Here is a 20,430-nt window from a genome sequence, read left to right as displayed (position 1 = left end):
TAGCCTTCCATTATCTGAAGGGACCTACAAGGAAGAAGGATTCTTTATCAAGAACCTCAGTGATAGGATAAGAAACAATAAGCTCAAACTGAAAGAGGAGAAATAGATATCTGGAAGAAATTCTTTACTGTGGGGGTGGTGAGGCACTGGAACAGGTTGCCCAGAGAAGCTGTGGATTTCCCATCTCTGGAAGTGTTGAAAGCCAGGACAGGGCTTGGAACAACCTGGTCTAGTGGAAGGTGTCCAGGCACATGGCAGGGGAGTTGGAACGAGATGATCTTTAAGGTCTCTTCCAAACCCAAACCATGCTGTGATTTTATGCTGTGTACCAGCTGTGGAACACTACAAATGGTACACTATGGAGAATACGTGAAAACATGGGCGTTAAGTCATTTGGGAATAAGGGGGAAGCAGCGTCACCTTGCCTCCCTTTTCTTCATTTTGCCTCTTCGGTAAAGATAAGAAACTGATTTTGTTTAGTCTTTGGTCACTAGTCAAATGACTCTGGGGAAAAAATAGACCCAATATATTTAATTCTATTATTTTCCATTTAGCTGCTTACAATGTTTTTCTATGCTTCCCGACAAGACAGGCGTTGCTGCATGGCCTGTTGCCCAAAACAGCAGGGCACCGGAAACATGGATTTTCGATTTAAAGGCTGCTTTAGTTACGACAGGACGGAACGGGGGGAGCACTGCGCGCCGAGGCACCGCCCCCGGGGGGCGCGTCACCGACGGTCGGCGCGGGTCGATCGATGCGGAGCGGTGCCGGCAGTCGCGCCATGCACTCCCTCACCCAAGAGATCCGGAGCTTCTCCAGGGCCAACCTGCGGAAGCAGCGCACCCGCGTGACGACGCTCACGGGCCGCAGGATCATCGAGACGTGGCGCGGCGCCTGCTTGCACATGGAGGAGGAGGAGGAGGCGGCGCCCGGCGGCGGCTTCGTGCAGGACCTCAGCGCCGACCTCCAGGTCGGCGTGGTGAAGCCCTGGCTACTGCTGGGTGAGTGAGCCTGGGGGCGGCGTGCAGGGAGAGGGGGTGGTGCGCCGGCCGGGCAGGGGCTCAGCGCAGCGACGGGCACGTTCTTTCTCTCTCCGTAGGGTCACAGGATGCTGCTCACGACCTGGAGACGATGAGAAAGCATAAGGTAACGTTACAGGGACATACAAATGCATCTCGCGTAATGCGTGCAGTGAGTTTCACTTGTAAATTAAAAATTCTAAAATATTCTCTAGCAAATCTGAGTAAAACTGTATTCCACTTGCATTTTCAAAAGGCTGCTCCATTTGCAGGTGGATGGGTTTCTGTTGGCTTCACGAGAAACTGAAGTGTTTTCAGAGAATACCAGAATCTTCCAAGGGACTTTTGGAGATTGTCTAGTGCAAACGCCCTGCCAAGGCAGGGTCACCCAGAGCAGGTGACACAGGAATGTGTCCAGGTGGGTGTAGAATGTCTCCAGACAGGGAGACTCCATGACCTTCCTGGGCACTTGTTCCAGTGCTTGGCCACCCTCAATCTAAAGAAGTTCTTCCTCATGCTGAGGTGAAACTTCTTATGTTTTAGTTGATGGCCAATGCTCCTCGTCCTGTTGCTAGGTACCACTGAAAAGAGTCTTGCTGCCCTGCAAGAATGATGATTGTTTAGAGCTGTTTAATGGAACAGATTTCTATGCTGCTATATGTGTTTCCACTTCAGACACTAAGCAGCACCATTCCCTCTTGCCTTATGGGCATTGATGAAACTAGAAAAACAAAGCAGCTTCTCTAAGTCTGTCCCAAACTTTTGTTTTTTCTCTCTTGCAGTAATGGGGTGATAAGGCCTTTGAACAGTGGTGCTTCTGCAGGACAGGGTGTGCACCAGGTTGGCATCTGGTGCCATCTAAATGTCAATTTACTGTAACTTAACCCACAACCTGACTGTAGCCTGGACAGAGCAGAGATGGCAGGAGGCCAGAGGTGGTGTCGCCTGCCAAGAACAGTTTACTCTGTAATCTTTCTGCTTCAGCAAGTGGTTCTGGTAACCAACCAGAAGGAACATTGAGCTGATGGGTTAGAGAAGGCTTGAAATTTGGGGGATTGTTGGGTGGTCTGCTTTCATTCCTATTGCTTTCTCTTTTATTTTCCAACCATGTGCTGACAACTCCCTTTTCTGCTGAAAATCCACTTTTTAGTCTGCATTTGAGCAATGATCTTTTCATTTCCTCTCAGAAAAACCCTGAGATTTATCACAGTATGTTTTAGCACACTTTGAAACTTTGCTTGGAGAAAAGCATACCACAGACAGCATATGTATGTAAAACTGAACGTTGCATCTTGTGTAAGGTAGAGTCTCTATATGCCTGAAGATTAACTCACCTTTGTTACTACTCATTTAGTTTGCTGTCTTCAGAAAATGCCTTTTTTTTTCTTTTCTTTTTTTTTTTACTTAGGTCACTCATGTTCTAAATGTGGCATATGGAGTCCAAAATGCCTTCCTCAATGACTTTATATACAAGACCATTTCCATTCTGGACCTCCCAGAAACTGATATTACCTCCTATTTCCCTGAATGTTTTGAGTTTATTGAGAAAGCCAAGATCCAGGTATGGTCTATCAATAATTAATGTTAGTAGTTATCCTGTTTAGATTATTTATTACACTATTCAAGAACTAAAGCAGCTTCTTTTGCTAAAAGAAAATACGGTACCAAATGAATAGTTTTTCCATTGTCTTTTTAAATTTTAAATAGAAAATCCAAGTAAATTCTAAGCATTCCTAGAGACATGGCACTGCTGTTAATCTTCATTCCCTCCAGCACTGCTTTTTCAGGATGACTGTCTTGAGTTTTAGAGAAATGCTTCTTTAATACAGTTAGACCAGGGGTTGAGTTTAGATAGAAAAATTGCATCCTAAATCCAAGTCAGTATCCCTGACAGAAGGAAATGGAGGAAATTTACATATCCATTGGGGATGTTGTTTTGGATTAGAAACCAGCCTGGATTAGAAGCAAGAAACATGCTTTTACAGATCTGTGTGGTTTATCATCAGCTGTTCACCATCTTTGTGCTTTTCATCATAGAATCATTGAATGGTTTGGGTTGGAAGGCACTTTAAAGATTATCTAGCTCCACCCCCCTGCCATGGGCAGGGACACCTCCCACTAGACCAGGCTGCTCAAAGAAGAGGCTATGAATCCAAATATATACCAAGAATATCAGAGAATGTGTTAGTAGTTTTGGAGCCAAAAGTGATTTTAACTGCTCACAAAATCCTGAAAGGATGTGACATAGAAAATAGGCTGAAAAACCCTTCTGGGGTTGCTTGGCAGAGTTATCTGTAACCAGGAACATGCTCAACTCACAGCTGTTAAATTCAGGCTTACTGTTTAATTTACGACAACCATTGTTTTGGTATCCAAACTATAACTCAACAATCAAACATTATTGCATGTTATTCTACCATATCTGTCAGGTTCATTGTTTATGTAGATTGGGATTAAAGATGATCTTGGCCCAGTTTTCTTTGTGTCACAGTGTTCTTTCCTTCTCTCATTTATAATTTACAAGCTATGTGATAACATATTGTCACTTAATGACCTTTTCAAGGTTTCTAATTACGGTTTCCAGTTCATTTCTAAATGAGAGTGTCCATTCATAACGGCTCAATTTTGCTTTCTGCCTCTGGTGTTTATGTCCCAGTTACTATTTTGTAAGTTAAGGAGTTTTCAGGAAAACTTTTACAGCAATATTAGTAATTTTCTGATGGGAGAGGTGAATGAAAGAGAAGGTAATTGATGGAATAGTTGTTCTCCAGGATCCGTTCAAAAAGCACATGATAGTGGTATACAGAGACAGATCTCTGGGTGGTTTGAATTACTTTATTTGCTTTGTCAAAATAGTGTTAAAAGAGCTTATGATAAATTGTGTCATGAAGTGCTCTTCTGTTTAAGTAATCACAGAGATACTACTGTTTCATCTCCTAAAATGGGGGAGGAAGAGATGTTCACTGGTGAGAGAACATGATATATGAGAAATTATTTCTAGAACGTGGTTAACTCAATGAAGGAAGTATGAGAGCACGTGAATTTGAGGATGCAAGTGAAGCCTGCACTGTTCTGTAAGTCATTGCCAGCTGGGTATTTGTAACAGGATTCACTTTTCTAAGATTGTAATGGCTCAAGTCTCTAGACACCATGGTACGGATTCTGATACTGATCAGAGCTCAACTTTTCTTCTAGGCTCCAAACTGGTAGGCAGGTTTTCCATGACATGTTCAGTGACCCATGTCACGTCATAATACTGAGGGAATATGTTTATATGTTTAATATCTAATAATAAAACTTCTGAAATCTTGTGTTTCCAAAGAGAAAATCTTTGCTTATTCATGAACAACGCTTCTTATTGCTCCCTCTGTCTTTCCTAAGGAAAAAAGCCTCTGTTCCACTGCTAAGTAAAATGGATCCATAAAGACTATATTAGTCTTCAACTTCACCAAAAACGTTATGCTACTTTTAAATTTCTTTCCTTGATGAGGCTTTTTGCCCACTGTGTATAACCACTGTATAAACCTTTTATGTTGGTGGAAGGTGATTTTGCTTCTCTCTCCATAAAAATTAAAAAAAAAGCCCCAACTTGTTCTTGAATCTTATATGGTTCTTGCAAGTCCATAGACCATTTCTGGGCAGGAAAACTTAGGGTATCAGGATCAGAGCAAGGAGTTCTTGGTAAATGGAGATGAGTTTTCTATTTGCAATCTGTTTCTCACTTTTATTCTGTATTCATAGCTAATACAAAAGTAGTTAAGAATGACATGCCAAATTTGGTTTTGTATGAATTGTAAACAATGGACTTTAGCAAGGAAAGATAAATATTCTCAGTATTACAGTTGGTTTAATATTATGGCCCAGATTCATTCATGTTCAATAATTTTCAGGATTCATGGGTATCACTATATAATTTTTGGCAGTGCAAAACAAACCAGTTATTTAAAAAGACACATCAAACTTAAATGTGAAAGAGGGAAACAAAGTATGAACTGTACAAAGGAAAAGAAAAATTGCTTCCAATGCATATTATTTACCCATGTTATTTTTGTCTCTGGGTAAAATTCCCATTAAGTAACTTGTGCCTGTTAAGGGCAGACAGAACAGGCTCTTTATAACTAGAATAGTTCTGTTTAGCCTCAAGTATCTGAGCACATCACGTCATGTTTCAGTATCTTCATTCAGAATATGGAGGTGCTGGGGATTTGGTGGTTTCTTTTTGTGTCAAAGGGGCATTTGGCAGACAGTTCGGACTGAGCCCTTTCCAGATCATAGTCTGACATACAAATATGACAACATCACAAAGCCTGGGCCTTGCAAATATTGCTTAAGATGTGCTAGATTGTCTAGTTGTCTTTGCATTAATTTGGGTGTGTTATTTCATAACAAAACTTGCAGTGCCTAAAAAGAGCCATTCAGGTGTCTCAAAGGTTGTGTGGGAAATGTTTAAGTAGGATAAAAACCATTAATTTTATATATAATTCAGGATAAGCCTGAATTCAACCCCCAGAAGAAGCATTTGTGAGTTTATAGGAGGTTTAGTAGTTTCGGATTCTGCACCCTCATTCCCAGTTAAGGGACCTTAGTTGTACCAGCTATACCAGCTGCTGCAGTTGTACCAGTTGTGTGATGGGAAGGAAGAGATCTGTTGCAAATCACATGGTATCTTTTCTAATTTTTCTGTTCCTGTGCATGATCCCTGTTACCCAGAATCTTCCGTGCAGAGTACACAAGAGACATGCGACTGGAACTACAAGATGTTCTAAAATCTGCCTCTGTGCCTAGCTGTTTGCTGCCTTGCTATGTTTTTAACCTTTAACAAGATCCTGTCAAGTTCCTTTCCATATTGAAAATAAAATCTATTTCAAAATTGCCACCCAGTTAGATCAGATACTTTAGTATCCCAGGTGTCTGTGATTTAGTTTTAAATGAAGGGCGTCAGGAAGAAGGACAGAGGATGTGTTTTACTAATATGGTATGAATTAGGTTTGAAGAATTTGGTAATAATAAAGGGTTTGGGGTAGAAAAGTACTTAATTTCACACTTATGCTTATATCTGTATTTGGACTTATATGTGTAAATATTTGCTTTGAGCTCAGCAAGGAGCTTTCAGTAAGTCTTAAAAGAATTTTATATAAAGTTTCTTACACTTGTTATCTACCTAATGACTATCCCAACTTATATTTCATTTCTTTCTTGGAGGATGGCGTGGTACTGGTTCACTGTAATGCAGGAGTCTCCCGTGCAGCGGCTGTAGTCATTGGTTTTCTAATGAATTCAGAAAGACTGAGCTTTGCCAGAGCCTTTTCCTTGGTGAAAAATGCAAGGCCTGTGGCTTGTCCAAATCCTGGCTTCATGGAGCAGCTTCACAAGTACCAAGAACAGATTATAAAGGCAAACGGAAGCATAAACAATCATGACTGATCCAAAGGGAGAAGTGAAATAATCTGTTTTGACTATACAGGAACATATGTTGGTTATACTTTAATGTGTCATTTTGAAATCCCCTTTCACATGTGCATTTTCAAGTCTTTATGTACCCTCCTTTGACCCTCTTTTTTCCAGCATGTCATCAAAAAGCCAAATGGTGTTGTACTGACTTCAAAGAAGTTTTGCCTAAAACCAGGGCACTAATAAAAAGATAAAGCTCAGTTTTCCTTGAAATATTAGAAAACAATATAACTATGGTTTGCTTACTGAACCATCAGAAAATGCAGGCAGTAGAGAAAGGAAATAAAATAACTGAAATAAATTGCTTTCTTTCCAAATCTGTGCATTCCTAGTTGGTTGTAAAATCTAGATAATAAAATGTTCATATAATGAAGTACCTTGATACTGGATTTTAAAATTATATTGCAACTATAGATGATATAACGGAATTTTGTGGGCTAGCAAGCCATTAATTTTTTTTTGAAATTAAAATGATGGTCTTTTGAGGATGCTCAAAATGCTTAGGATGCTTTAATACTTTGTGTATTTATACTGTTTTTCATCTAGTAGTGATTTGAAGTGCATTATCGTGATGATTCCAGTCTTGGAACTAGCAGGTTTGGGGTTTTTTTGTAAATCATTTCAGCAGCGATTAAAAAAAATGTTGATCTGTCTCTGCTCATGGTACTGTCTTTTCTTCACATTTGGTCCTCACATGCTGTCCTCTCACTCCATTCCACATGATATGTAAAGAACAGACATCATAGGGTATGTAATTTTGACCCTCCTGAGAGACTCCAGGCTGAAATTACTGTCTTAATATGTCATGTTTTAAAAAAAAAAAAAATCTGTACAAGACTTTAATAGTATTTTGTGGCCTTCATGCCAGCTCTTAATGCTTTGATATATTAATATGCAGCAAAATAAAGAGAACACTGTGTTTGGATAAATTGTGTGATAAAGTGATTTTAAAGGTTTGGTTTCAAGATTGGTGTTCTGTCCTGGTACCAGTAGTTTGAACTGTAGCATATCATTATGTTTGAACCACGACCTCTCTTGTTCTCAATATGAATTGCTCATGCTCAAGAACATGTAGTGCCAGGACAAGGGGGAATGGATTCAAAGAAAGAGAGTAGGTTTAGATTAGATTATTTACAGTGAGGATGGTGAGGCCCTGGCACAGGTTGCCCAGAAGAGCTGTGGCTGCCCCATCCCTGGAAGTGCCCAAGGCCTGATTGGACGGGGCTCAGAGCAACCTGGGATAGTGGAAGGTGTCTCTGCCCATGGCAGGGGATGGAGCTGGACGAGCTTTAAGATCCTTTCCAAGCCAACCCATTCCATGATTCTATGCTAAACGTTAATGCGGGGTTTAGGCAAGCCCGCTGCATCTGATCGCTGGTCGTGGTCATCGTTCCCCCGTGTCCGTGCGGGTACAGCTCACTGCGTTGTCCCGGCGGACGCGGGTGGCTGTGGTGCTGGCAGCCTTGGCAATGACTGACAGCCCTTTCCCTGGGGAGGCAGTGTAGAGAAGCTGCTCTGAGTTCTCAGCCTGTGGAAGCAACCCAGGACAATCCCCTTAACGGTAACCGCGGTTCCTTCAACTCCGTTCACGACCTGGCCCTCCACGGGGGGACCGTTTGCCGAGGAGCCGTGAGGCGACAACCCGGACCTGCCTCATGCCCGGCCCCGAACACCGCACCCCCGCGACGAAGTTCCGCCCGCCCCGCTTCATCACAATATGTCAGGGGGCGGGTCGGAAGTGACGGCAGCAGGAAGCTCTGTCTCGTTTGAAAGTGCTTGGAGGAGGCGCTGCCGCCCCCTTCTTTCCGCCATCCGGGCCGATATGGCCGCCTTCGCCATGGAGCTGCCGCCCGCAGGTGAGCCGGGCCCACGGGCTCCCTCCCCACTCACGCCGTGCTTCGGCTTTGCTGGGCGCCGCTTCAGAGGGCTCCGTTTCCCGGCCGGAGGTGCCCGGCGGGTCTCCCGGCGCTGCCTGCTCTCCGGGAGAGGGGAGTGGGGCCGGGGCCGACCTCCTGCTCTAGGCGAGGGAGTGTGGATGCTGCTGAGCTGGAGTGGGCAGTGGGAGATGACGCCGGGAAGGGGCGGTTCGCGCTGGGGTGAAGCGAAAGAGGAGGGGGTTTAAATCGATCGGCCGCCACTTGTAGTTGCGAAAAATGCACGGTTGTGATAAACTTGGCTTGCCTGTAAAATGAATGATTAAACCGCCTTCGATCTCATCAATAGTTGTAAATATCTCAAAGGCGGGTGTCAAGAGGGCGGTGCCACGCTCTTTTCGGTGGTGCCCAGCGACAGGGCGAGGAGCAATGCCCATAAAGCAAAACATAAGGAGTTCTATCTCATCATGATGAAGAAATTCTTTACGCTGTAGGTTGCCGAGCACTGGAACAGGCTGCTCAGGGAGGTTGTGGAGTCTCCCTTTCTGGACACATTCCAAATTCACCTGGAGACGTTTCTGTGTCTCCTGCTCTGGGTGACCCTGCCTTGGCTGGGGGTCTGGACTAGATGTTCTCCAGAGGTCCCTTCCAACCTTAGCGATTCTGGGATTCTGTGATCTTAATCACTTATTGTATCTTGTGTTACATTTCTTTAATAGAACCCACAATGGGAAAAGTTAGCTCACTTGTCTTTTTCATATTTTAAAATTTTGTTTTCAGGAGCTGAACCAATGACTCTTGGCTCCCCAACGTCTCCAAAACAAGGAACTAGTGCTCAATTTCTCCCTGGGTTTTTGATGGGTGACTTACCTGCACCAGTGACTCCGCAGCCACGTGCTTTATATGGCCCTTCAGTTGGTGTAATGGAAACAAGGTCTCCACTACTTGCAGGTCAGAATATGTTAAATGCTGAAAAATTGTCCTGAAACCAAAAAATTGGTTTGTCTCATTGTTCTGCATGCTGTTGCAGACTTGAATCCTTATAGTTTTATATCTTTCTATAAGCAAACTCCACTGATTGAATAAGTGGTGAACTCAGTGTATTTGATTATAATAAATGTTTTAAATGTGGCAGTTTTGGTATCAGGAAAAATTTGTTTTACAGGGAAGGTAATAGGAGCCTCTCCTAATACAGTATCAATTTATATGACTCTTTACAAGTCAGTTACACGTATATTGATGTGTTCTGTTTGTTTAAAACGGAGATATCTGCTGGCAAACTAAACGCAGCTTGTGCAAACTGCTAATTTCTTTGCAGAAATTTTTCTATTTCTTTGAATTCTAAAAGGCCACTTACAGATTGTCAAACTTAAAAAAACTGGGTGGAGAAAAACTAAAAATATACTTCTTAATTAGTATCTAGTGGTTGTAGCTACAGTCTTGATATCTGCTGTCATTGGACTGGAGTAGTGACTTTTCCTAGCTGTAGATACTCATTTCTCTTCGACCACCTAATTAATCAGACTAGGAGAAGTTCTTTACCCATGTTAGTATTGTATGTTTGTTTTCTTCTCTGAGAAGAATGAGTGAGTAGTTGGCATGTCATGGGTAATCTTGGCTTTTGTACTAAATCAGTTGGCATAATATAATATCTGATGGTGTTAATTTGCTAGTCATTTTGAAGGAGAAATTGAGGATTAAAGTACTGCAAAAATTTATCTTAATAAAATATTCTCTTCTTTGAATGTCAGGCAGAATTGGATTTGATTTTCTTTCTAGGTCCCTACCAACTTAAAATGTTCCATAATTGGAGGTTTGTTGGTCTGCTTCTTGCTCTTGTCTGCCTGCCCTTATCTGTCTGGGGAGCAAACCTCTTATGAAAATATATATGAAATTGAAAGTAATCACATAAATTTCACCTAATTGTTTTTTAAAGGGTTTATTGCAGCCTCAGAGTATCAATTTTAGGAAAAGGGGAGCCAGTAAGATACTAACACAGAATTCCCAAAGGGAGTGATCAAGTAGATCACTTCAACTGAAAACCTTGATGGGAGAGTGCTTTATGTAATGCACATTATTCCATGTAACAGTATCAGTTCTTATATGTGTTAAACAGTTTAGTGGAGTCTTGAAGCTCAGAATTTAGGATTTAAGAGTAATTTGGAAAAGCTTCGTTTCCAAATGTTTTGGAAGTGTAAACTTGATGCAAACTACTTTTTTATTCCCTGGGGTAAATCCACACAAAGTGTTAAGATACGTGAAGTTCTTTTAGGGAGTTTAATTCTCTGTTATACTGGAAGTCCCAAAGTTTACAAAATGGGAGGGCAGCTGGTTTAGCTTCATCCTGGCTATGTGCAAGCTAGTCCCTGCTCTCAAGAGCTTACATTTCTATTTAATGTGAAATTAGATGGGAAGCTAAGGAATTTGGACAGTGGGAATGGGACAGCAATGTGCAATGTCTCTGTGCATTTGGTATGGTTCTTCAACATGTAGGATATCTCAAGTCTTAAAAATCTTGCTTTTATGTCTCTACTATAGGCAAGTTAGTCTTTGAAGCAATTAAAATAGACTCCTAGCCTGGCTTAAAATTGAAAGATACAGCCATGCTCAGAACTTCAGAAAAAGAACCAGTAGACAGTGAATAGAATGGGTTAATAAGAGGTCTGAAAGTTCTAAATGGTACTTCTGTAGGATGCCATTTGAGACACATGTGATGCTCCTACCTAGAACATTCAAACCTGAGCAGTTTACTAGGACAGATGGCTTTGCAAACCTCCAGTGAAACAATCAACAGTCTCAACAACAATCAACATGAGAGCATGGTTGAATTTATTATTGAAGAACAAGTAGCACCAAAGCAAATTACAAGTTTTCTCATGGTCTTTTGTTCCTTTGAATTACAGGAGGGTCTCCCCCACAACCAGTAGTTCCCACGCATAAAGATAAAGGTGGTGCTCCACCAGTTAGAAGCATATATGATGAGTTATCTAGTCCTGGGCTTGGATCAACACCTCTATCCTCAAAAAGACCAGTAAGTGTCTTCAGTACTGGCCTGTTCTTAGCAGAAGATGTGAGGCAGCTTACTGCATCAGTGAATTCTCAAACTTAGTTGTATAAACTGCTGTAGCAAAATGACTGATGATCCTTCAGGTCATGCTGTTGCTTAGTCTGGGTTGTTCAGTGTACCTATTCCTGTGTACACTAAACAAGAGGTGTGGTCATGAAGCAAATTCCTGTTGTTGCTAATTTGCAGTACAGTAGGAAATGAAAAATGCAAGTCATGCCTCAGTTATGCTTTGTACATACAAATTCAGCCTTATTGCAGCTTTTCACTTTCTTGTAAGTTTATTGGGCTGCTGATTGCCAGAAGGACCCTTTCACAACCTGAAAGGAGGTTGTAGCAAGGTGGAGGCTGGTCTCTTCCCCCAGGTAACAAGTAATAGGACAAGAGAAAATGGCCTCAGGTTGCACCAGAAGATGTTTAGATTGGATATCAGGAAAAATTTCTTCACTGAAAGGGTGGTCAGGCACTGGAACAGGCCACCCAGGGAAGTGTTAGAATTGCTGTCCTCGGAAGTGTTCAAAAATGTGTGGATGTGGCACTCGGGGACATGGTTTAGTGGTCAAGATGGCAATGCTAGGTTAATGGTTGGACTTGATCTTAGAGATCTTTTCCAACCTTAATAATTTCGTGTTTCTATGATTATATTTTAGAAGGCAATAGAGGCACTTATTGAAACATAGCAAATTTTTTTCCAAGTAAAATAGCTAATCAAAGTTTTGGTAGACAGTTGGGATTAATTTTGAAAGAGGAACACTCAATTTCCTACAAGGTAAATTTTATAATAATCTCTTCTGCTTAACTGACTAATCAAGCATTACTAGGTCCTTTTTCACTGAACCCTTTTGATACAAGGAGAACACTTTTCATTGAATGAGCAGTCTTTCTATTGAGTGCTGCCTTCTGAAAAGTTTATTCTGAAAGCTGAGGTTCTCTGTGAAGGACAGAATCCAATAGTGTCTTAAAGGATTGGATATTAAATTTCAAAAAATGTTGAGCAGCTATCAGAACACATGTTCCTAGGTCTACAGGTACTCCAGGTTGTTTGATTTTGTATCTAAGAAATGCCATGATTCAGGCTAAAAATAGACTAAAATTGTTTCGGGTGTTGAAATCCTATGTTAAAACAACTACTACCATCTAAAACTCAAAGTATACTTTCCTTCTATGCACTAAATAGTTGAGCAGGAAAGTAAGTCTAGTAGTAGTCTCCCTACAAGTGGAGGTTATGTTTCCATGATTTCTGGACCCTTTAGGCAATGAAAATGCTGATAAACTTAGGATACTAATATCCTTCCCATCAGGATGCACATGAATGCGTGAATTATTAATAGAGCAGCAATAGTGACATGACTATTTTGAGAAGTTAAACTAAAAGGTTCTGAGTATTGATACTTAGACCTACTTTGTTTCACAAAGCATATGTCAAATATATTGTCAAATAACTTTTCATTAATACCTCTTGGTAATCTTTTATTAAATATACATGCGAATATCTGTTCATACCTTTAAAAGTTTGGAATAACTTAAGCCAAACAGTTAATATTATTACCTGAATGTTTAAATCACTTGAAAAATGACTCTCTTGATCTGAGCAGTATACCTATAAGAATGATTTGTTGTTTTCTGTATCTTAATGCAGGCCAGCTTTACTTTAACACAGAGCCCATCAGTTGGAATTCTTCCATTGACTCCGGGAGCAGGTAGATGTCCTGTCAAAATTTCTAATCTCTTTTCTTACTGTTTTCTTTAATACAGAAAAATCATCACTGTGCAAGCTACATCAGTTCCTTGCTAATTTATGAAGAGGTTGTGTATTTTTTAGCTTTTCAAAAGGTATATGGATATGAGTAGGAAATAATTATCCATTCTGAGCCTGACGGAGTTTCAATCAACTTTACATGTTCCTTGTTCCAAATGTGGTATTGAACTGAGCATGGGGGTGGTTGTAATTGAATGAAGCAGCTGAGACTGATGGATTGCCTTCTATCTTCACAAGGTTTGATATCTTGTCTATGAACTGGTGTCTTCTTGCTAAGCTTTATTCTGTTGGCCTGTTTCTATTTGGCAACTGTATTAAGCTGTTGGTGTTTAGAAGTCAAAGAGAACACTAGGTTGCTAGTCATAAAAAATTATTAGTGTGTTTGCAGATGTGAAATTATGGTTGACTTACTTTTTGTGTCTGTGAGTAAATCCCCATCAAACTCTTCCATATACAAGTGAAATGCTTGACACTGAATTTATTCTTTTACTATAAACTTCTGTCTTGCAAAAGAAATTTGTTCAACAATACCATTTCAATTTAACAGCTTCAGGCATGTTCAGTCCTGTAAGTATTGGGCAGCCTAAGAAGACTACTCTATCTCCTGCTCAGCTAGATCCTTTTTATACTCAAGGTGATTCCCTTACTTCAGAAGATCAACTTGATGACACATGGGTAACTGTATTTGGGTAAGTTGATTTCCAAAGTATTAGAAAATCCTGGGTGAAGTCTTTACAGCATATGGAGAAGAAATACTCGGGCATTGATGTTGTCTGGCATTGGTAGGTGCTATAGGAAATACAGCTATGGTTCAAGCAAGCAAACACACATTTCAGGGAGGCATCTTAACTTAAGGTACACATTATTTTTTCTGGTTAGAGAGGCACCATTCTACTGTGGGGGTGTGTGGTAAAGTTCCTAGAAGGTGGTATTTCTCAAGTCACTGCTTCTGATGTCATTACAGTGGTCTTTTCTGGATTTCTATAAATGCTTCATAGGGTTGTATCTTAACACCTGAATTCTTAAACTACTCATAATTTTTTGAGTATTTTTTTTCTGTCTTTCAGATTTCCTCAAGCATCAGCTTCCTATATTCTTCTACAGTTTGCTCAGTACGGAAACATATTAAAGCATGTGGTATGTCTTAGTTTGACACTTAAGTCAGAAAACATTGCAAATTATGCATTTAAAAAACTACATTTCACAATGTTCACTTAATCTCATACAGATGTCCAACACAGGAAACTGGATGCATATTCGATATCAGTCTAAGCTTCAAGCCCGGAAAGCCTTAAGCAAAGACGGAAGAATTTTTGGTGAATCTATCATGATTGGTGTCAAGCCTTGTATAGATAAAGTAAGTTAATAGTTGTTTTTAGTTAAATATAAAGCACTGCTTTTGGTCTTTCTTTTTATTTTTCCTGACCTCTTTAATTTTTTTTTCTTTTGGAATTGCAAATCGTAGGTAGTTCATCTATATAAGATGTAGTCTGTTACACGTTTACGTAAGCTTTTTCTTAAGTATTTGTCAACATTTCCTGCTGAGAATGATCATTATGGGCAATCTCTGTGCTCCGTGGAAGTTACAATGCACAGAATTATATTGCTATATGAGACAAGGAAGTGAAACCATAATGTAAGAGACGAGATAAGTTTCCTGACAGGAATTTCTGGCTTTTAGGGCCTGCAATAGAGACGTAATGGCAGATTAAGACTGTTGCTGCTCCTAACTGTACCTCTCTATTTTTTTTATGTGACTGTGTGCTTCTGGCTCTTGAGTTTATCTTAGTACTTTGGACTGAAAATTTGTAAGCAAGAAAATCCCAATCCTATTCTCCCACCTGCCCCTAGAAAAACATGTCACTCTCTTGTAAGTAGTAGTTGGGGTAGACATGGCTGTCTTGTAGTCTTAATACTAACATGAGCTATTAGCATCTAGGTATTGGCAATGCCCTGACCTTTAATTCTTGCAGCACTTTGCACTAGGTGCTTGTACATTAGCTTAAGCAAATAAGTCATTCTTCTATAGTGCACAAATTGTTTTGTCTCCTTTAAGGATACATGATACCAAAGAGTAATATAAGCTTTCCAATATAAACCATTCTGAGAAGGCAGCCCTAGAAATTGAAGTTGCAATTACTGAAGTTTTAGCAGTCTGAAACATTTCTTACACTCAATAAAATTCAGAAACAAAAGTAATTCTGTGTCCCTTTTCTCTGTGGGCTTCTGCTGGTGGTCTGTCCTTGCCTTTTTATTATTTTGGTGTCCAGTTTGTATCGATGAATGAATTGCCTGTAAGCTGAAGCTCTAGAAGTAATGATCTAAGACATATAATTACCAGGCATCTGATCTTCATTGCTTTTGAATTCTCATGTCTTCTGTGGCTAGTATCCACTTTCATATACCAATAAATAAACCTATAGTCATTAACTTGTATTTTTGGAGGAAAAAAATTTCAGGAGACTAATCCATTGAAGGTTTGGTTTTGGTAAGACTTCCCTGCAATTGAAAACTAGACATTACGGATTTGATATTAGCGCTTAGGCTTCTGATTTAAAAGTATTAGTTAGTTTCATGGGTTCCTCTTGTGCTAAGCAGAGAGTCAGATGCCACCCACAGTGTACACCAATCCTATTGTTTATTTTGGAAAGCACTCTTCTACCAAATGTGCTGGTAAATTTCTGCTGTCTTTAGGCTGCTTGAATGCTATGCTTCACTGAGTCTAAATGCAGCAAATCACATCTCCCCAGGCTGGTTGTTATTTACCATCTTGTTTCCTCTGGTTTGTTGTGGAACTTGTGGTTCTCATCAAGTCACTTGCTACCTCTTCATTCTACATGCATTCCTTTCTAAACGTAAGCTTACAAAATGGAGCCTTCTGACTCCTTTTCTAGCATTTGCTAAGGGGACTGAGTGAAACTGCAAGTTGGTAAAGGCTTGGAGACCATACTGTATGGATCAGGTTAAATATTTTAGAAATATTTAGGAAGAGGGTGTTAGGCTACTTAGTTCATCTGGGCCTGAAGCAAGTTACTACTTGAAGTTTATTGCAAGTCATACAGTATATTTTCTCTACATTGTTTCAAACTTGGTTTTTTAGTACAGACAGTGAACAGATTCCAACCTTCCATTACTTTGCAATGGCATAATTCAACATGTAAATTATTGCAGTGAGGAAAATGCTTGGTGATCATGTGTACCTGTATGCTCTGTACTGATGCGACTTTTATCTTTTGCGATCCAAATATGTTTTATCAAAAATGTTTAAATAGTTAGATAACTTTAGATGATAAAGGTTGGAATACTGCTTTTCAGTGTTTGTTTACATTATATTAACCCTCTATTTAAGAGTGTGATGGAAAACTTTGAAAGAAGCTCTACATCCTCAATGTCTTCAATTTTCACTCCACCTACAAAACCTGCTGGCACACCAATACAACCTGCAAATAGTACTACAAGGATTTCTACAATGAGACCTCTTGCAACAGCATATAAGGCTTCCACTAGTGACTATCAGGTATTTTCAAGGAAACAGAAACATGTTTTTGTGTTGTCTCCCCTTAGCTCTATGAGGCTGTACAGACATTAATTTCAATATGACCTTAGCTTTTATCTGTTGCTGTCAGTTCTTTAATGATGTCGTTCAAGTACAAGCTCAGTCTGTTGAGTCTCTAAAATAATCATAAAAAATACTAAATTAATGATTTGTCACTTTTCCAGGGATTAAGGGCTTGTTTTGAAAATATTTCAAGCATATTTTGTTATAATACAGTAGCGCTTAGGAAAAGAAGAAATAAATGGTTAGTGTAAAAACTATTAACTATATGTTGACTGATTCTCTGTATTTTCTCTTTTTGTTTTTTTTCCCTGCCTTGTAGGTGGTTTCTGACAGACAAACTCCTAGGAAAGATGAAAGTATTGTATCTAAAGCTATGGAATATGTTTTTGGCTGGTAATATACAAGAGGAAGTAACACACTAAGCTGGTCAGGGTTTGAACTATGCTACTGGCATTCGTAGTTAGTTGTATAACTACTGGTGGCAGTATTTTATCTTACATAGCACCTCTTACGCCTTCAGTTAATTCAGAAGACATGTAGCTTGCACTTTAAATGATGGCAATGTACACATGGTTTTACAAACTGAGTAAGTGTAAATAAAAGTGCTTTAGCCCTATTTGTGCTCTGATGGCATGATTGTGAAAAAATGTCAGCACTGAATTTTCCTCTGTAATTGCTTTCTGTGAATTACTTCACAGTAAGTTGGAAATGCTTAAAAGGGCAGCTAAATTTACTGATGCCTTTAATTTTTTTTCCCCCTTCTGGAAAGGTGATTGGCAGCTTGCAGGAAGAACACTATGCAGAGCTGTCTACCAGGGACAGGGCCTGCTATTAGTAGGTGTGAATTTTTTAAAATTAGGATTTGTTGCTGTTTTACAATTATCTCTGGCATACTATTCTAAATGTCATAGTAACCTTTTAACTCTTTGTTTTATTAATAAAGTAAAGTTTCTTTTCTCAGGTTGTTTTTTTGAACAAGTATGAGTTCTATTAGGAAAAACTATTAGCCAGTACTCTTAACTGTTAAACATGTTGTTGTCTTATATTTATTGAAGTGTCATCAGCAGAGCAGGTGCTGCTGATTTTTACCGAAGTAGTACCAACCAGTATTCGAACTATTTGGATATTTTATAACCATTGTGCACTTACCTGTAGCTTTCTCAACTATAACATTTTTATTTGAAATAGCTGAAGTGAAAAATGCAGTGTGTCAATGACCAGAGCTTCTTTCATTTCAAGAGGTGTTTAAGAAAATTTCACTAGGGTATTGGCCGAATGGCAATTGATTTTCATATTTTTATTTTTTAAATGGAGTTTTTCCCCTGTGAAGTTTTGGAGGTGAGCCTCTCAAGTAATTATATGCTCTTTCATCTGGAAAGAGAACACATTTTTTCTGTTATACTTAGGAAACTACAGGCCACTATTCCTTTTTGTGATTTTATGTCTGTGTTAGTGTTGGTCAACATCAGCCTTTTAGTCTGGGTCGAGAGCATGTTGGCCAGGTGACTTTCCAGTCATATCCATTTCCATGCCTTTCTTCATGCTGCAGAGTGGTTTTGCACTTTGATGAAACTAGATTGAAAAATTAGACCAGAAGCATGCCTAATGTCCCTCAAGTGCTAATGACACAGTCCTGAGTAAAATCCCCAGAGCACTTAGTGAGAAGTCATGTTTCTACCTCAGAGATTTTGGAGATGCCTTTTATTAATTTGCTGGCTTATGCTTTCAGAGTATTGGTAACTACTTTGGTTGCTACAACTTGGTTGTCTGTTTGCTTTTTGATCAAAGGGAGCTGCTCAAACTTAATATCTGAATGTGTTTTCTTAAAATACATCTGGCTTTTTATTGACAAAAAATATTTGTCATGCAGGTGGCTTCAAAAGCAAAAGACAGTTCAGCTAAATTTTCGTTTTGCTAGTTGCTTTGTAGAATACACTTTTGGCTTGCTTCAGAACTGTGATGATGTGTACTGGGTTTGTTGTTGTGAAGTGATACAGAACAAGATGGAACTTGGACCAAGTAACTCTGAAGCTAAATATATAACAAAGAAGTTGGAGCCAAAGTCAGTAGTTTGGCTGACCTGTTTTACCAATAAGTACCAGACTTAAAACTGTATTGAGTTACTAGTTTTCTCAGTTTTGTTTCTCCTAGCTTTAGCAATGACTCTACTAATTGGTCATTACAGCTTCCTCTAGAGTAAAAGCACTTGGGATGTTGTTTGCTTTGCTCTGGAGTAAATAGGAGAAGAAAATTCAGAACTTGTAAATCTGTGTACTTCTGAATAGTATCATTAAGAAATTGTCATCATGTGGCTTCTGCTGGTGAAGACTGCTGGTAAGACTTAATATGTTGTCATGGTGTTGAGCACTAATTAAACACTGGTATCAATGATTTGGGCTTACGAAGTCTGAGAACATCACAGTTCCACACTGCACAAACCACTGTGCAGCTTTGTTTCAACAAACCTGATTATGGTGACTCCTCAAGCTTAGAGGCATCAGCATCCATCCCATCATGTCTCTGACTTTCTAATACCAGAGCCTCATATCTGTTATGTAAGGGAAGTTAGGGCAGGCAAGTTTAAAGGGTTCTCAGTATAATCATTGCTAAAAGTATTGCTATCAAGAATCCTAATAACAAGAAGCTTGTTCCTTACTGCTGACTCAACTGCCAGGTGGTATGCTGAATACTTTTATGCCCATTCAGTCCATGGGGTATTTAGCTGGCTGTATTACCTCCCTGTGCCCCCAGTAGATACCAAATGACACCCACACCTTCACAAGCACTGAGGCAAAGGTAATAACCACTTTGCATGCTCCTGATGCTGTGGACCTTGTCAATCAACAACCATCTTTGATGCTCATCAGCTTCATTTTTACATCCATACTTTTCAGCAATAGATTACCTGAAAAGAAAAAAATGCTGTGGGAGCAGTCACAAGGGTTCAGTCCTTTTGTGGGCTTTCAGAGCCAAGGTTTGTCTGAATTCCTGTTACCCAACATTATCTAGTGAGAATGCTTCCTGCTGCCTGGCGGTGTCTTTGTATATGGCTCTGTGCAGAAATGTGTGAAAATAACTTGATGAAGGCGTGAGGGTGATACTAGTGGTTGCTCTGACTTACCAGTTATTCCCCCAGCATAGTAGCCAGGAGGCTGAAAATAAAATCACAGAATTACAGAAGATCTTGGGTTGGAAGGGATCTTACAGACCATCTAGTTTCAATCTCCCTGCCATAGGCAGGGATACCTTCCAGAAGACTAGGTTGTTTAAGCCCTGTCTAACCTGGCCTTGATCACTGCCAGGGATGGGGAAATAGAGGCCAATGGGGGGTGGGTGATTCCATGGCCTCATTGGTCTGAAACAGGACACAACAGCTTTTACAATCTTGCAGCAATGTTACTGCAAGGGGTCCAGATCTATGTAATCCTTCCCTTTGCCAGCTGTGATAAACTCCAGATAATGCAGACTGCGATACTGGAATACCCCCAGCTCAGGCCAGAGAGTACTACTCCAGTAATTCCTGCCTCCTCTCAGGCAGTAGGCAAACCCTCACTTCCAGGTTGAGATGCTAGGGCTCCCTTTCTTCAGGAGTCACCTGAAATGAGGAACTCCCTCCTACTTTACAGCCTTGGCAGCTCCCGGCCCCATGTTCAAGTTCATGGGGGTGGCCTCAGCTGGGCTGGGCACACTTGGGAGTCCCCAGA

The 20,430-nt window shown here is 40.1% G+C and overlaps 2 protein-coding genes across 2 annotated transcripts; both read left to right on the top strand.

Moving 5' to 3' along the window:
* Nucleotides 1-704: 704 nt before the first annotated feature.
* On the top strand, nt 705-7,399 carry DUSP19 (dual specificity phosphatase 19). Its single transcript, XM_032114900.1, has 4 exons — nt 705-1,001; nt 1,100-1,146; nt 2,428-2,580; nt 6,222-7,399. The coding sequence occupies exons 1-4, from the start codon at nt 755-757 to the stop codon at nt 6,441-6,443; spliced, it is 669 nt and encodes a 222-aa protein (XP_031970791.1). The 5' UTR covers nt 705-754; the 3' UTR covers nt 6,444-7,399.
* Nucleotides 7,400-8,219: 820 nt separating this feature from the next.
* Nucleotides 8,220-19,117, top strand: NUP35 (nucleoporin 35). Its single transcript, XM_032114887.1, has 9 exons — nt 8,220-8,326; nt 9,125-9,295; nt 11,248-11,375; nt 13,048-13,108; nt 13,715-13,856; nt 14,235-14,304; nt 14,396-14,524; nt 16,517-16,684; nt 17,046-19,117. The coding sequence occupies exons 1-9, from the start codon at nt 8,293-8,295 to the stop codon at nt 17,121-17,123; spliced, it is 981 nt and encodes a 326-aa protein (XP_031970778.1). The 5' UTR covers nt 8,220-8,292; the 3' UTR covers nt 17,124-19,117.
* The last annotated feature ends 1,313 nt before the right edge of the window (nt 19,118-20,430 follow it).

Source organism: Corvus moneduloides, chromosome 7 (genome assembly GCF_009650955.1).
Source record: "Corvus moneduloides isolate bCorMon1 chromosome 7, bCorMon1.pri, whole genome shotgun sequence".
Lineage (NCBI taxonomy): Eukaryota > Metazoa > Chordata > Aves > Passeriformes > Corvidae > Corvus > Corvus moneduloides.
This window is presented reverse-complemented; position numbering and strand designations above follow the sequence as displayed.